At 42.3% G+C, this 18,504-nt stretch overlaps 1 protein-coding gene across 1 annotated transcript in view; it reads right to left on the bottom strand.

Annotated features, from left to right (window-relative positions):
• Positions 1–18,504, bottom strand: part of T265_15070 (hypothetical protein) — a gene marked incomplete at both ends in the record, with an annotated part of 83,270 nt that overhangs the window by 12,157 nt on the left and 52,609 nt on the right. The window contains 8 exons of the mRNA XM_009176460.1: positions 1,103–1,304; positions 2,976–3,081; positions 5,832–5,984; positions 6,557–6,833; positions 6,950–7,017; positions 8,535–9,078; positions 14,852–15,024; positions 16,807–17,063. Of these exons, the coding sequence (XP_009174724.1) occupies positions 1,103–1,304; positions 2,976–3,081; positions 5,832–5,984; positions 6,557–6,833; positions 6,950–7,017; positions 8,535–9,078; positions 14,852–15,024; positions 16,807–17,063 (1,780 nt within the window). The remainder of the gene's footprint in view (positions 1–1,102; positions 1,305–2,975; positions 3,082–5,831; positions 5,985–6,556; positions 6,834–6,949; positions 7,018–8,534; positions 9,079–14,851; positions 15,025–16,806; positions 17,064–18,504) is intronic.

The raw sequence follows: 18,504 nt of genomic DNA, 5'->3' as shown, positions 1-18,504 counted from the left end.
TGAAACAGGCTACAAAAAGTCTGGGTGCGAGTTACCTTCTAGAATGGGGTCTGCTTCATCTCCTCTAAGTATAGTTGGAGATTTTGCAAGATATGGCAGCTGATTGATGTCGATGGTGTTCCTGTTGTTAGTTTCTCTCCAGATTGCCTAAATGAGTGTCTCGAGATAGAAACACTTAGGTGTGGCTATGGTTGGATGGTCCCTTCATTTCGCCGCAATAAAACTTTTGAATAAACTATACTTTTACGAGAGCAGAGCATTTGCATCTGAACACTGACGTTGTGCTTTTCATGGTGATGGTGATGTCAAATGAGTGTAGTGTTGACAGAACCTGCAGACAGTCTACCGGAGTGTGCTAATGCTTTCAATCCGTAGTCACTTGTCCATATCACACCAGACAAACACAACCATTTGAAGTCAGTGCGCAGATTCGGCCGTCGCCTTCAACGCGTGGCTTTCTCTCCATTACTGTCTTTATCTTCGATAGACGTAGCACCTGGAACCACTGCATTTTAATGCACATTTTGTGGGCTGAAAAACGGAACTACACAGAAATACTGAAATGCGCAGTCAGCGTTATAGAAACAGCACTGCAGAATAACTGACCAGTCTATTATTGAGTTTGGCTGGAGTTATGAGTACAGAAAAGTGGTGATATTATCCTCTGTTTAGCGAAGATGCTTCGGGACACGTGTTGAGCGCTGGAGAATGGTGCACTATCGCACACATCTCGTTTAATAGACCATAAAGTTTAATCTCAGCTGTTGATGTACTCGAATAATGAAAGACCCGGATTTTACGGATTCATCAAAATGTCGAGGCACCAGAAGAAGCAGATTACGATACAGTGTTATACACACAAATTATGCAGCGCCAAAATATATTTGTTTTTTTTTGCCGCCGATAGTTATACCCTAATAGATACAGTAACGTCATTGATCTGTTTACACATGTGTCTAAACAAAAGCAATCAATGTATATTCGATGAGTCGATCCTTCTGTTGAATACTTTGACTTGACCGCAATAGAACTATCTTTCAAATTTAAAAATGGTCTCGCACAAACGGCGAGAGGTTAGCCTCAAAATGAAATAGCTTCTAACCTTTGTTGACCTCTTGTTCTCCCTTTATGCAATCCATCATCCACCGAATAAAGTCAAAAAAGTGTGTGTCGCTCGGAATATCTTGTAGATGTTCCCCAATTTGAACGTACAGCGCATGGCCGGTTCGGTTAACTAAATCCAGCTTGGACACAATTCTTTCGCATAATTCACTTGTTTTTGTTCCAGAGGCCACCTCAAATGCCTATAAGATGAAGCCAAATGGTTGACAGTTTAGCAAAAAATTGCAACAACGAAAAGCTCGAGTAACCATCTGGTTTAGCGATAGATCTATATCGTGTTCCAAATGGGTAACATCGAAATTTTATAGGGTACTTAAATAGGTTTTGTGAAACACGTTTAACTATTTAGTTGGAGATTCGACAAAAACGCACTACTGCCAACAAGGGTTGCCTAAGCCGAAACGAGTACCTATATGGAATAAGATTTGAAAATCAGAAAGTGGTAAGCTAGCACGAATCTTCTGGGAATAGCTCAGCCTTGAGCTCACCTATCCTAACTTGTGCTATTTAAAGCAATGGATCTGACAGAGTGGATCCCTATCCTGTCTAATCAAAAAATACCGATCGGCGAACGATACTTCAGTGACAATGTTAGACGCCATGTGGTGTCAAAATTCCACGGCGTGGGCTTAAAACTCCACCTGATCAATCCCCTTTCATACTGCAGCCTGTATGGTGTGACAACACATTCTTGTTGGAGTAAGGATTAGACTGGAAGTTGTACCTTCAACTGAATCCAGCTGAATTTCTCGTTTATGATAGTGTAAATGGGAAACCTGCAAAATATGGGTTCCAATTGAACGTAAGGTTGACGTAAACTTAGGAAATGCGCCTACCAAATGAGCCACAAGAAGGGTGAAACCGGTTTCGAGCTGTTGAATAGTTTTCAGTAACCTTAAGTGTAGTGTGTCAGGTTTACTAAGAACCCTTGTTCACGCACCCACTCTAGGAGAGAGACTTAAGTCAACCAAACCCAGTTCTAGTCAATAGACCATCGACATGGTGAAGGCAGCCACCAACGCCATCATCGACCGAAACCGTACGTCAATTCTGATGCCATACCCACAGCATTGAATACTATTTTTATTCCTTACACTTACTGTGACCGAAAACTTACTACTTGCATAAAAAGTGGACACTAATTTTGAGTTCGCTTTGCCACTCAGGTAGTTCTGTGTGAACGAGCACCAACGTAATCTTGTCAAATCGATTATGTACGACATTTTCGCCGCCTGTTTAAATGTGTAGCTTCTTTGTAGCTGCTTGCACAGTGCTTAGCTCCCATGAGATTGTCAGTTATCACTACACTAACGGTGGGAACTTAAGATTTTTTTCGTATAGGACGCTTTTATCCACACTTGGCTGAAAGTACAGATTTCTGAGAACAATACTATACCGACTGAGTCTGGGTGGCAGGCTGCAATATAGGATGGCTGTCAAAGCCTATTCTAATTAAAAAACACTCCCCAAATTGTTTGGGAGTGGACAGAGTTGTTAAGGTTGACACCACGATAGGTGTGTCTGTGTATTTGAATTTGACGTTGCCAAAAATCGCCTCCGTGCTCTAACGCCCCAAAACGCTATTCACTCTGTAATTAGCATCAGCTCTTGACAAAAAACCTTGCCCAATCGCTTGAAAGTGTTAAAGATGCCTTGTTTATGACCTACACTGAAATTGAGATTTCATTACACTGAAATTCAAAATTCAAATGTTGGCCTTTCAATCAAATACCTTTCATAAATATAATTACGAAGGCAGGATATTCAAGTGAGGACTTCAGGTACACGAGAGACGTAAAAAAGGTAAAATTTTTGTTCCACAGTAAAGACAATGTCTGAAGATTACTGCTTACAGCATCCGAGTCGTCGGGAAATCGCACGGTCTGTAAAATTTCCGTCCGGTTGTGCTGAATTCGTATCACTTCAAGTTCACACGGTGGAAATCGTCGTGGTCTCTGACTGAAAATTAAGCGGGATCCTTAAATGGGTCACAAATGTATGCTGATTACACCACTTGTGACAAGTTACTGAAGTCATCATAATTGCTGACAGCAAAACCAGTAAACACCGGCGCCTAAGTTTCGTACATGTTAGTTTGTTCCGTCGAGACCTTGTAATAAGACAGGGAGTATGACCTAGATCAAGCCTAGCACAAAGATCCGATGTGCCTACACATCCACCACTCAGTCGGAAAATGTGAGTAGCTATTGTCAGCATGAACACTACTAACATCAGTTAGCCAGCTGACGGAAATTAACGTGGGTCCTATCCTGAGATGGGAATAGCAGTGATTACGTTCCCAATCCCGTTGTACTCCGAAATGATTGATGCAGTAACTGTCAACGAGAAGCTCAGTCAATCGGGTCTGCTATCACTGTCGACTTCACCTTAACTATAAAAATTTTCACACTTGTCTGACCTTAGGTCAAACTGATCGGGTGATACTGCTTCGTTACAAAATATGCAAAGTTCACAGTCGAAATGGATGATAAAAGTTCTTCTATACTCATTAACCCTTTAGTAAGATCATTTTTCCGAAACGAGACCCTCCAAAGTGATTAAAATCCAATGTATGGTTAGGAAAAATTAAGCAGCAACTTGAGTAATTCAACGAAGTTGATGCCAGATTGCATCACTCCCAGTTGAGGGCAAAATGAAAACTTGACTGATTGATACGAGTTACTGTGAAGTTGTGGTTCGATTTCGAGGTCCTCAGCCACATAAGTGCTTCAGACCATACAGGCACTCATCAGGCGGGCGCAGAGTCATCGGACAGGTGAGTATTCGGTTAACAGTTTCCGGCTGTTTCCCACGGGACCACACTTCAGTCGATCAGCTTGCACAGCTGCCGAGTTTCACTTAGGTCTGAAGCTAAAACGTATAACTTGTCTCGACCACGTCGTGGTCGTTTAGGTCTGGTCCGAAACTAGACGAGTTTTTGCAGACTTTTCGATTTGTCGAAAACTGAATTTCGATGGTTTCTCACCCCAGCTGCAGTGAAATTGGGCTGCCTCGTGCTCACAGGCATCGCACAGGCGCATGTTGGTCCACTGATTATCTAAGCCTTCAGGTTGTTCTTACCGGTCTAAATAGGCCTAATTTGCATGCCTGATAGATAGCTGGGGAGCATTCCACGGTTGAGAAGTGGACTTGCTGACCCGAGCATATGTCTTTCGAAACCAACGCCGGCACCCTGGTTGATCCAGTCTAGACTTGGGCAACCTGATAGTATCTCAGTCCTCACGCTTCCGTCAGGTGGCACAGCAACTCCATTTGAAAGCGGTGTAACAGCTGAACGAGTAATTTCCCACTTAAGGTTGACGCTTCATGGTACCTGGCGATTCTTAAGTTAAACGCATTATGTAAAAAAATACTTTTGTTACTGATGACTCGAAGTTTCTACCTGTGGTATTTGTGAGTAATTGCCCGTTTGCACAACCTCCTTTAGCATGTATCGTAAGGAATACAAAAAAACGGATTATTTTTCTTAACTGAGGGATCATAACGTAAACTTATCATAACCGTAAACATGTCACAAAAATGATGTTTAAGCAATTCTCAGTATCTTAGTTTCCCAAAAAAACCTGTACCTTGACATTTCAGGGGTTTGCAAATAACTTCCTGAAAAGCGTATCAAAACACCTTGTTCCAAAGTGCGACACCGAATTCTGGCAGGAAAATACCTCCAAATAATGAATGGTTGTTAAATTAAGTAGATTTGAAGTTATTTCCAATTGTTGATTAGCTGAGACCCCTACACAAATATTCATCGCGCTGACAGACTTCAGATTTCTTGGTGTAGCCAAGAATCAGAAAATAGACCAAACGGCTGGTTTCATCTTCGATGAGTTTCGTTTGTAGCAGGGGACATTTATTAAGCGAAAGACTCACCATTTTCGACACGCAAGGCAAATGGAGGCAGGAAGAAAGAAAATAAGTGTTTCAACTAATCACGTTCGAAAGGGAATTCAAACAACGAATACTCGATATTTCCACGGTTTCATTCGTCTTCTCAAAAGTGGCAACTATTTTTGTAGAAGTACGGTTTGTTTTTCGACTCTTTTTGGCCAAGGTACATAATAAGAAGAGCTTCAATTTAGCATCAATGCATAAAAGTGATCGGACTGGTAAGTCGGACAAACGACCTCCTTCGTCTTACGGAGATGAAATAAACGTCGGGTCAAATATATACATGTATACGTATGTTTCCCAAGATTTTTTTCGTTCCTTTTTTTTCATTTGTCCAGAATAATATAAAATTATGAGCTTTATGAGAAGCCCCCATCCAAGTTAGCACTTGAGCTTGTCATTTTTTCATTAAAAATACAAAAACTGATGAGAACTGGCTTCTTAGAAGTTCAGTGAGTACGTATAACTAAACACCATTTCTCCTTTTCAAACGGAGTGGCCACTTTAGGAGTGCAAACACGGATGTCTTTAAACACCCAGTCACTCTCTCCGGAAGAATCTTCAAGTTGAAAACAGTGATAGCACTTCGTCTAACGGTGTAAGTTTATTTTAGGTCTTCACGTGTGCAATGCATGTGTGCTTTAGAGGCAGCAGGAAGCCGTTAGGAGTGTTGGCCTCGGGTTGCGGAGTATTTAAGTGAGTTGGTAGCAGTGAGATTTGGACGTTAAAAGAAACACAACAAGCCGCAACTTCACATCTAACTATTGAGAATACACCTGAATAAGTGGTGTGTTGCTTACCCCTTGGTCTTCTGCAGACGACTGAAACACAAGCGTCCCCGATCATACGGAGTAGAATGAAGGAAAGTTTCCACCTCCTTGATCAGAGGTGCACTCGGTGCAGCCAGCCCCGTCGCCAACCACATGAGTTCCCAGCCTTTCTTAAAACTTCGTCTGGAAACAAAATGAAAACGGCTTAGGGCTTTATCGACCAAGACATGAATAATACCAGACAAGCTCACGTCTAAGTGGACAACGTTTCAACTAGCGATTTAACGTGGACATAACATGCACAGTCTTAAGCTGAATTGTATTGTACATCAGTTACTTGGATTTACTGTTGCACGGTCACCGAATAAAACCCCCGTACTTAATGTTCGATAGTTCTGTGGATATTCCTGGGTGTATTGTGGATGAAAAGCCCTTTCCTTTGGTTGGTCTTACGCTCTGACAGAATTGTCCACTAGGGTTCAATGTCTCTCTGAGAGGGATCGATTTCTCATCTATTTTCATGCATTTTTGCGTAGGGAAGTTGTTCCGCTGTAAATCAGCTTTGGTAGGGGGCGACCCTTAATTGCCCGATGTTTTCAAGTACGATCACATATAGATCTTCCAGGAGGAGCTGAGAAAATTAGATTTTTCTACTGTCAGATTTAGGCACGAATGTTTACTCCGGACGATTTTTAATTGCATGAAAATTGGCAACGGAAGAAAAACAATCACCAGACATTGCCCGAAAAACGCACTTATTTGGGTTTTTTGTTAATTGCTTGATTATTTGGCAGTAAATCTCATCACGCAGTAACTCTGAGGCAAGAAACGGACCGAATATGTTGTCTGTCAAAATGCATGGATCAGAGATGGAAGGCTTTGCGGTTCTGTCGGGCCTGGAATCGCCCATATACTGCATTATGGCTATGAAGGTGGCCAGAGCTGTCTGTTGATCACGCTCATCGGCATCTTCCAGCTTTCTAAGTAACGGCTTTTTCAATGCCTCATGAGTATGGCTCCATAACTCGGCACCTGGTATGCTCGGATGGCGTCTGGTCCATGGCCTGAAATGAACAACAAATTAGGGATTCAGGGACACTCTTTTCCATTTGCAAAATCAGGAGGATTGCTGACCGGCTGAAACTAACTTCTGTTCATTTTTCTTTCAACAAGCTGCATCTTGGATATTTTACAAGGAAACAGGAAGATTTTACCTCTATAGAATGACCGTTATTATTTATCACGCATACCGCGTGGTCCCGTTTTGTGTAGCCTCTTAGAAATTCCTCGCGGACCATTGGTATTATGATACTAAGGCTTTTGCTTTACTGTCAGGCTATTTGTCATCCGAAAATACCTAACAGTGTAGTCTCTTAAAGACCTTCGTACAAACAAGAACAGCTTTAGCTAGTATTGGCTCTATCTGCATGATAATTTTTAATGTAGTAAGCTACCGGATTATCCTTTACACACAGGTCATACTTTTGTATCACCAATCACGTACACCATCCTACTAATGGGGTACAAAAATCCGTGGGTCCATGGAAATAAACTGTCTTCTGCGATTGATGGAGAACCTGATATTTGCTTTTCTACAGACTTAAAATACCCACAGCACCCATTCGTTTTATTTCTGATACTCATTATACTGTCTTCATAAATGCTTGCTGAACTCATTGGTTTGCATACGCGTCAATGATGATTGTGGAGATGATCTGGCACACCGAACGTTTTGCTCGATGCCGAATTTAGCTCCATACCTAGTTACGGTACCATAGAGAAGCTCGTCTATGACGAGGTCAGAATAATGCAACGAGAACAGCAACGCTGTGAGCTGAATTAATTTCGGACATTCTTATCGGCTGCGAGACGTTCAAAACTTTCAGTGGTAAGCCCAACAGTCTATTGGAATGATGTCAAAACGACTTGTCATACTCAAGTGGTTTGTGATCGACTGAGCTGTCCATTGATTAAAAAACTGGTCACTGTCTTTTTCAGCATGTAGTCTGCGAATGTCTCTGAGTATAGGTTGGTTGGCCTTGGACTCAAACTGATATAGGGTGCATCGTAACTTCAGGTGGACAGATAGACACATTGATTATTGAATCAGATTGACTTGGACATTTTGATCGCCAGCAATAACATTGCCTTTGTGCGTGGTTTCAGCACGAAGTGAGGTACGCAAGCTGTCCGTTGCAGATTACTCAGAACTTACTTCTTCCCCTCTTCTTTACGCAGCAGGTTTAAGCCCCTCTCCTCCCTCCTGTTGCGTTACCTCTAGTATGCGTGTATGAGTGTCTACTCAAGAATATTGTTTTGCATGATTTCACTAGTGCTGTACTCACCAGTTCTAAACCTATTGGCGTAGCACGCTGAAGCTAGAACTGACAAGCCGGGCATCGCAATGCTGACTCAGTCTTAAATAACAACTTATTTTGACGGCAGTCTGGAAGTTTGATGGTTTTTTGCCATTAGCAGACCGCTCACGATAAGTCAAAGGACTGTCGTTGGAAAATAGGGTACTGGAACTAGACAAGTCGTCAGATTTGTTGGCCGCCGGTTGGCATAGTATGTGGGAATTTAGCGTCATGGATCTGCAGTAAAAATTGGTGTGGCATGTGTCGTGCTGGCTACAGATGGTTTGGGAAAACACTGAAATTCAAAATACCAGCAAGCATTAAAACTTCTGATGTATTACACGCAATTCTTCATTTATTCTTCTTTCTGGCTTACCTAAAATAGCGTGCGGCAAATTCTGCCAGAGTATGCTGTTTCTGTCGCCGTCCCACATAGATGTCTGTGGTCACAGTGTACATCGAGCCTGGTTGCTCCTTACTGCTCATAAGCCTTGGCAAGTAAGTGATGTTCCGGACTGGAGTTACGGATCGCATAAGTTTTTGAAACTTGGATCTTCCCTCTTCTCCTTCGCTCTGGTTTGCCGGCTGTGTGGAAGTTCCAAAAAGCCCCAATATGTCCGCAGAGGGTATTGTTAAGCAGGGAAGGACGTACACGCATTTGACCGGAAATTCGCCCATTTTCCCAGTGCGCTGGTTTTCGCCAACACACCAGCCATGACTGTCGCCAAGCTGAATAAGATGTTCGTGCAGAAAAGGGAAAGGTGAGGGGCTGGAGCAGGGTATCATTGTTGGACTGTCAGGATCCATAGGCTCTTCCAATATCCGACCTTCCTCGTCGTCCTCTGGGTTGCGTACACGTTTCTCTTTACTCAGAATGATTAAGTCTCCGTAATTCAAGGAGAGCAGAGGCTTGGGCTCACCTAAAGCAAGTGGAAACCACTCGTGGGTTTAATGATACAATCGCTTGGCTTGAGCGACTTGTGTTAGGATGCAATTGCACGAAGGTTTACATTCATAGGAAAGTGAAATAACAAACCAACTTCTCCTAGGGACATATGCAAACCATTTGGAAACGGTGACAAATGCCTTCGGAATTACCTGAGATTCATAGTCTCAAATAACTGTTTCAACTAATAAGCTGTTCAGGTATAGGTCCCTCGATTAAGAGCTGCCGTTTATTGGACTCTATTTGGACTGGACACACGGGCGTCTATGGACCAATATTGCACTAGGACTTGTATAGGCACATGACTCTTGACAAATCGCTTGATCCCTGATTTTCTGGTAACTGAGTTGATGCAAGATTGATTTAAGCAGCTGCAGGAACCTCAGAATCAACGTGTGACTAGGCGTTTTCGGTTAGAAATAATAGAAACGGCATAGATCTCTAGTTATAGAGATGGATGTGGGGTGAAAATTAGTCGATTAATCTTGGAAATCTTCATTTTTCTTCAAGCACTATCAACTTTTTTGGTTGTATTTTTGATACCTCTGACATAATTTTGCATCACTGCTGGCGTCCTAACAAGATCCGACAGCAATCTTGCACATCTTTACGGATACTGTGAACTTCCATATGAGACTTGATGCTGAGGTGGATTGTGAACTCATCAGCAAACCTTGCATCTTCGCAACAAGTATATCCATCTTTCTTGTTTCTTCCAATCACTGAATTTCAATCGTGGTACCCAAGGTGTCTTTAGGGGAAATCAGATACCGTATGCAACAAAAGCTGTGAAGTTAGCGGGAAAAATGCTTCAAAAGAAAACACCAGACCAACAAAAGGACTTCCAGTATAGCACTATGCTTTCATCCGGTATCTAGCTATTTGCGAACATCCAGACTTTCGCTTTGCCAAATTTTGCCTAGTCGAGGTCGATAGATCTTTCGACACTACTCAAGTGGTTTTCGAATGGTGAAATGTATGACTACAATGACGGGCAACAAAGTAAATTTACAAATTGAGTTCGTAACAAAGTTTGGGAGTAACTACTTCATTAGGTTGTATGTTATAAAGATATTGGGTGCAAACTACGGTACGGACATTTCTGAGTAGCTTTGGAGCTAAGTGGCAAAAAACAAATCATTTTTACTGTCTCTTATGACTGTCTAACAATCGACCACGTATTCCGCCTTGACGTGCGCAGAATTCTTCCTCTCTCGAATGGTCAGGATTTCAGTGGCCAAGATTTCTTGTTGTATCCATTCTGTTTGCCATCTTACCAGCCACAGGTCAGTTCAGTCAGCTTTCTCTACTTACTCGGACATGACTGCTGGCAAGCAGCGAAAAAATAGAGAAGGAGTTCAACCGTCAGACCGACTATTTCATAGAGTTGCTTAAAAGTTGGTGCTACTGTCACTGTCGTATCAACGCTCTACGGTAAGCTCGCATCATCCAAGATCCTGGTTGTCCGTCCATTTGGATACCTTTCCGCTGAACTCAGTGACTCAATGAACTCATCTCAAAAAACTCAATGAAGCCGATGCATTTTGTGGTGATGATAGAAGGCCACTGGTTTCGAACATGAAGTATAAAGCTTCCGAACCTCATCTGATCCATCTGGTTAAGGATTCTTTCCCTAGCCCTTCTCAGCCCACTTACTTCAGTATCCAAATCTTCCCCTCTCATCACTTTCACAGTGTTTTATTGTTCTCACTTCTACAGTTTCACACACAAGCAGAAGTCTTCATTCCAGTGTGGTTGAACAATGGCGTTATGAGCAACTCTAAGTATCTTACGTCTGAAATCTAGGCAAGCTCACAGAATGGACTTGATGAACCGTTACAGTGCCCTTGTGGCCATTACGTTCTAGCCAGTATCCTCAAGCTTAATGTCGGGTTGTTTTCGCTCTTCTCAGGTAGGGTTACAAAGATAAGTGGAAATATCTAGTTATCACTCTATCTATTAGTTCCGTTTGGTCTATCCACATATAGTCCGTTTTAAGAAAACAGCGTTTGTCTTTCTACGCTGAGAAACTAAGAAATGCACCTGACCACAATATACATTGATCTGTTGTCGTGTATGGTTTCCTTCTTTGCACACACGGTTCACCTCTGTTTCCCTGGACGGAATGTTCAGGCTACAACTACCAGCCTGAAAGCTGCTAGTCCAAATCGCCCTGGAGATTCGTGAAAGGTGCACTCGCATACAATGAATTCATCTGCGAGACGAAATCTCCACTGAATGGCTGAGAGGGAACCAAATACCTCCAATAATTTAAACAACACATTAAGGAGGCAGAAAGTAGCTGAAGCATATATTTGGTATTGGCTCATCAACCATGACCAGGAAGACGAAACGATAAGCCTGTAAAAAATGGGGTAATCTACTTAGTAAATAACTAATAAACCAACAGGAAGAAAGAATGCACGTATCAGGTTTGGTGTGCAGAGGTGTGAGAAGGTTGTAACCAGGCTGTCTTTCTGCCTTAAACGTTTAGAACTTGACCAACACATCTACCGCCTGGATTTTAAAAATTTCCTACAGACGTTATGTTTAACAGGCCCACGGATAATCAATATGCCTGGGAACAGGATGCATGTGGCGGGTTCGGGTGAATTTCAATGAGTCGTTAGAAAGAAGTCATGGCCAGTCCCTTATCCCTGGAGATTATCAGTGTACCATCTACACAGCACTTCGTAAACGCTAGATCCGATAGGAAAACATTCGGTCGTTTTTCACAACTATCAAAACATTTGCCATGAATGAGTACAACGAATCACCCATTTTTACTACGACAATTTCACAGCAATTTATTTCGTGGAGGGTGGACATGGCCAGGAAAGGTCGGAACGGTTTAGTTGTTTTCAGAGACCCATGGACATTTAACCTTTCATGGGTCGCACCGTGTTTGAGGTGTGGGTAAAGGTAATAACACGCTCATTCTTCTACTTCGTCAACTGACTCTTCAATGTATAACAAGTGAAACTGTTGATCTGAAGTAATATTGTCAAGCTAAATCTGTTTTTCCATGACCACAGCTCCGAAGGCTTTGTTGGAAAGATTCATCACTTAGATTTGATTACTTACAATGCAATACAATGCCTGAGAAGGACCACTCTGTTATTGCAACATTCTCTAATGCTGTTCGCATTATTTCCAAGTTCTGTTCAAGAAAACACAATGTTTATTCACAACCACCAATGTCGTGCACCGGTAATAATTTCAAAATATGCGCTTCAGTATTTATCACCTGTCACAATTCCGTAACTGTTTTAGGGAGCATCCCTGAATTTGATGATAGCCTCAAGCGTCTCACTGATAGAATCCTCCTATTGAGTACCATTCCATGTTTCCATCACAGCATCTTTCTTCTAGTTGAAAATGTCTTTTTTGACGCGTATGTAAATATTCGAACTGCCTCTTAATGGGTGAGTAAAGGCTTCCTTGAGATGATATGCCTACAGTTAGGCAACCGCGTGGGCAACTGGGCAACTTCCATCCAAAAATTCCTATGTAATATACAGACACGCAACGTTCAATTATGTGTTCAAACGTTCTTCCTTAAAAAAAACTATGGGTTGTTTGATTAAATCAGCCAATTTCCCACCTCAGCTTCATGTTCACATTTGCCTAATTTTCGGGATGCCAGTGAAATCTTGTAGATGAATACTACTACATTTCGGAATTAACCGTAAAAGGTAACGTACGATCTACGGTATCAACTCTCATTTATACATCCTTCATTGTCCCACGAACCGGGACGAATTGGATATCACTCAATAGACTGAAAACAAAGACAGAAAAATTAGCGGAAAAATGCCATTGTACGATGCAACTGGCTCTATGTTCCCGAAAGACTAAACCGTTCTTTCAGACGGGACCAAAAGCCAGTTTAGTGGTCTTTCAAACCTGCTCCTTCCTACCCTAGGAGTAGGACTGACTTCACAGAGAGCATATCTCACTAAATTAGATGAACCAGAGGAAAGCTATAAATCCAAAAAGAAACCAAAACATTTCGAATATATTTGCTCCAACAATTTTGCTCAAAAATCAGGAAAGACGAACAAAACTCAACTTGGATGCACCCCCAGAATGTTGTCGTGGTTTTTGTTCAGATTGCATTGTAGCATTCTGTGAAAATCTGTCGGGTCAAAATACTGCTGACAATGCTAGAGTAAATGCTAATCCTGATCCTTTTATGTGGATTATCAGGTGTCTACATTCTTTGAGGCCATCTGAGAATATAAATGTGCAGAAATACCAGTGTGCAAAATTCAAAATGTTTCAACCCATTGTCATTCCCCATACAAAGATGGATCTGGATGCATGAATATATCCTGAAAGCCAAAACCGCTTTTTATCGGATTCCGTGGGAGTAACGATGTAACTACATACACTACTGATGGAGCATTCGAGTAGTGTCGGGTCTGGTGTCCAAGCTCCACTGTCGCATCTGATGGAAGGTGAATGTTACCACGGAAATTATGGAACCGTTTGGCAATGTTTTTTTACTACTATTTGATGTGCAAAGAACGTCCATGAAAGTTCAGGAGGACACTTGATAATATTCATTTTAAAAAAACCTCTGTGCAGATGAGATTGACTTTCGTGTCTGATGGTTTGTAACCGACTATTTCGTGTTCGCTAGCAGAACTTCCCAGCGACGGGCATTTATCCTTTGACCTGGGTTGTGACACTTGACTATTATGCCATAATTTTTCTTCAGGGAATCGGTTTCTTTACACGATGTCACAGACTGTGTACTGCTCTAGTTATGAAGTAATTAAGTTGATTATCAGAAGGTAACAAGTACTAACAAATGTTTGTCTTACCAGAATGTGATGAATACGATAGTTAGGTGCGCTTGACAAAAAAATGGATACAATGCGAAAAGTGGACACTTGTTGAGAGTTCCTGAGTGAAGTTCCGGATGCGGGACGTGTCTTCTCTGCAGTATGGCTGCTACACGTGTTCCGTAGTTGACCGTGGAGACTTGCAGAGCTCTGTTGACTTCCTGTCCTGTGTGCGCGGGTGTGTGTGTTGAACCCATTTGTATGCCTATTTATTGTGTGCAGTGTGAGGAGAAGGGTGTCCCTTCATGTTCGATTCTTGCACGAACATGAATACAAATTGACCTGATGTGCTGAATTTTCATAAGCCTGGTGGGTTACGCAAGTGGTAGCCGCGTAAAAAAGATGGATGAGAATTTGTAGTTTACACGTTGTCGGCTCAGGTTGCGAGTGGGACAGGAATCGTCACGTGTTTTGAGTGTGTGTGGCGCGTGATCTAATGAGTGACCTCTGTAGTACCTTGCGTAGGGGTATTTGACAGTGGTCTTTAAGTTGGGTCCAAGGGAGCCGAGGCCGCGAATCGAAAAAGCATAATTGTATCAAAATCATAGAAGGTGCTACAAGGTGCCTGTCGCCGAAACTTTTCGAAAGATCACTTTACCCTCAATGGTGTCCTCTGTATGTGCCACAATGTGGGAAAATGATACTTTCAATTAGATTAAACGAAGAAAACTTCGGAATATTAACTGACCTAATAGGATTTATCGGGAAACGACGTGACCAAAATATCACTGCGTTCTGTCAGTCCCCTCCACAATAAACATCTCCAAGATCGGATCTAGCAAGTGGTCTATATTAGGAGGAACCTTTGTTTGGTTTGCGACCTGATAGGTCATTTTTGTAATGTTGACTAAGATTTTCATGTTGACTCATGGTCAAAACAGAAGAATTCAATCTTACTTTGGACTTGATGGAAATCTCGTACCACGATCGCATAGCGTGACCGCTCCTTCAGTCCAGAGAGAAAAGCCATCACCAAATTTTTAATCTCCTCGGCATCCTTTGAAAAGAAACTATATTCTACTCCTTTTACCGTTGTTATGGTGAGCAAGTCTATCATTGCTCCTTTAGGGCTGCAGTTGCGAAGAGAAACGAACGAAATACGAAGTGAAAACGCTTAAAGAGATTCAAATAAAAATGTTTGAAGGCCGAACAAACAAATTCGACTACTGTAATTATGTTTTAGCCCAAAACACAAGGCGAATTCCACATCCATAAGGAAATGGCTTCATCGGAGCTCGTGCACGGTGCTTTTCATTTGCAAAGAACAGCCTTAATGGTTAGTTAACGGCTTTGTCTTTTTCCAACTTTAGTGGTCCAACTCTCATCTATCCATTATGCGAACTCCGCGATCACTTCCAAAAAAGTAAACATATTCAAGCATCGTCTCTTTGAATCCTAGCCTATTTCTCGGAACGTTTGTGGAAGTGGGTCATTTCTCAACAAGTTGACAATCTTCAAGGATAACTTTGTGGACATGTCCGAACTTTATTTCTCAGTTCTGCACAGCGTTGACCATAATAATTGGCTTGAAAACGTCGCCAGTCAAAGAAATAACAGCATACGCTGAGTATGCACTCATTTGCAAACTAATTTGGTTTTTTCGAGAGACTGACCTGGAACCCAGCTGAATCTCTCGTTTATGTTCTCAGCATAGAGTATCGCAGATCAGGAACCTCTGCAGTATCCTCGCTCCGCAAGAAATCTGCATCAAAGCAACTGTCCTAGAAAAGAAATGGTTTCTGAAATCGCCACATTCTTATATCGGGAGTACATCAAACCCCGTCTTAATAAAACGGCATATAAAAAGAACGCTTGAGTCGACTAGTTTCGCTATTCGAATTCTCGACAGTTGAGTCCTCTGCTGTAGCACTTTTAGGCAGTAACCCAGCAAGAAACAGCGAGTATTTTATCACGATCCCGAAAATACGAACAAAACAACCACCGCATGTGCATTGGAAGCTTCATCTGTGAACCTTAGGCCATTTCACCTAGTAGATGAAACCAAATGAATCGATCTATGCTACATCAAATCTAGACACATCAAGTGATAGTTTGCGGAGTGCTGCTCACATGCTTTACCGGGTCCGCGAAATGGGGCGCAGTGATCTTACTTATGAATCGGTCAAGAAACCGTTTGTTTGTCGCCAAAAAGGCCAGGGCCATACGTCTTAGCAGGAAAATTCAGATTTTACTAGTCACTATCGGGTAGGACGAATCGTTCAAAATAAAAACTGACCAAAGATGCATGAGTAAACATATAACTTGAATTTCCAGAAGGAAAATACTCCGTAGCCAGAGGATGGGTGAAGGATTACACTTAGAGAAGAAAAACTCGCAATCATGTATAACTCACTATTCTCCTAGAATATTAACAGCACATTCAGCTGATATTTTCACACGTCTTTGAATCTATTTTACGAGAGAGTACTGGCTACAACACAGTCGTCATCCTCTTATTAGATTCCAGCTTGTCTCGAGTCGTACGGCAAACACAGCGTCGACTCAAAGTAAGGCTCAATCTAGGCTCCTCGAAGTGAGAGTCATCCTACATCGCTCAAATGCACAATCAGGATCACTTCTTGTATGCATTTCAAGGTCCTCACAAACCGAAATTTGATCAGTCACCGTATTTTTCATCTGAAGCATCAAGTGGCCAGAACGATCATGTAAACACAAGTAAGTTAGCGTTATAGTAATAGGTTTGTTGGGATCGCAGTAAATTATCAGCCAGTTCAGTGATCCAGTCACTAAAACGATTGATCGGAGTGTTACGCCATTTTACAGCCATTTCTCTTAGATACGACCCGTAGCTGGCATTGAATCTCTATAGTACTGCGTTGCAAAGTACGCACCAGCTGTTGACCAAACAGTAGATTTCCGGATAGTTCATTGTACGAATCAGATACTGCTGATCGTTCACGACAAACAGGCCTGCACTGTTTATGGCGATAATCACCTCTTCAACATAAAGACTGGGACCGGTGAATTGATGCGCCTCGTAGAATTTCGAGAAGAACAGTGGCCAATGGTCCTTCGCAATTTGCACAACCTCTTGTTGGATTCTGCTTGGTCTTGGCAGCGAACTGAACAAATCGCGTCGCTGGAGATGCTGGCCGGGTTCAAACAAATGTAGTAGGCGGAAGTTATATTTATGCGGCTCTTGAAGGGTAGTTAGACGATGGAATAGAAAATTTTTTTATCTAATATTTCAGATTATGGCGTTCAAGGAACTTTCGACACAGCTTGTTAGAGTTTGTTTGCCACAGTAAATGAACGTGAAATTCTTCTACTTTTACCAGGTAACGATGGCTTTAATTGTTTGAGGCTTGTACAAGGACAGTTAAACGTTGGTCTTTAGTGCACTTCAAAGTCATGTTTGTATGTTTGGCTACTCGTTCCGACTAAGCCTCCGGGAAACTGAGGTGTCACAAAAACGGCTGCCTTCAGGCACAGTCCTTATTACTACTCACCTGTTGAAATCAAGATAAACGGCAGCTCATACCGTACGATCCAAAAGTTTTAGCTGAAGGTGACAAATATTCTTTGGCTCCCTATGTCAACAGTTTGGTCTCCGATCAATCAGCTGAGTTTGGCAATGACTGAGGCTCCGCTGGATGTAAGTGGGAACGATTGGAATGCACGCCAGATTTGGTGGGCATAAAAAACCACCAAGGAATGCAGAAGAAAACCAAGCACTGGTCAAAGACTAAGTGATGGTGGTACATGCCTTAAATACGGGACATAAAATAGATCTAGAGAGTGGGGAAATTGTAAGACGGGGACTGCGATTCACACCACAGCGGCTGATAGCCGAGGCGGTGGAAATTACTAAGCATCACAGCGTGAATAGAATTGAGGGTGTGGAACTGGCGAGCGTACGGAAAGGGGTCTTAGATAAGCCGAGTCGACACGTGACGGTGTGGTTGTCCATTCACGTAGGATCATTAGAAAAAACCGGGGGTGTGTGGGGTTGGAAATCCCAACCCGGCCAAAGGTCACATTATCCATCTCACACAACTATCTTGGCACTAGCTCACCCACACAGACGGACAGAAGGCTCAAGAGAGACCATCAAATAAACCGAACCAGAAGAGCTAGACCCTAGGCTGGACCCAAACACATGTAGGTATCCCACCGACCCAACACTTGTTCAACCACTCTAACACACTAAAATCCCTCGGTAAACACCCAACAGAGATTTAGCTTGACTCAGCTGATTGGTTCTCCTTCCGCCTTAAATCTCCACCAACCTCGGAACCTAGTCACTTGGCCTGACGAAGCCTTTGTGTCAAAAGTGAAACGTCGCCTAGCAATAAATCTACCGATTGTCATCAAGCTTTTCTCGGAAACGATGGGAACGAATAGTTTACACCCTATGACCGAAATTAATACACAGACATGGTAGTGCGCTTAACACAGTCTTTGATTTTACTCTTTCTTACATATCCTGTGGTTGAGCACAATCGTCCAGAAAACGTAGATGAGAGGTTCGACACCGTCAAACACGTGGTTGTCGGTGATACGTGCGCACAGTGATTCAAAGCGATGTT

This window comes from Opisthorchis viverrini (assembly GCF_000715545.1).
Source record: "Opisthorchis viverrini unplaced genomic scaffold opera_v5_339, whole genome shotgun sequence".
NCBI classification, from domain to species: Eukaryota; Metazoa; Platyhelminthes; class Trematoda; order Opisthorchiida; family Opisthorchiidae; genus Opisthorchis; species Opisthorchis viverrini.
The sequence above is the reverse complement of the archived record's forward strand: the minus strand, read 5'-3'. Positions and strand labels throughout refer to the sequence as shown.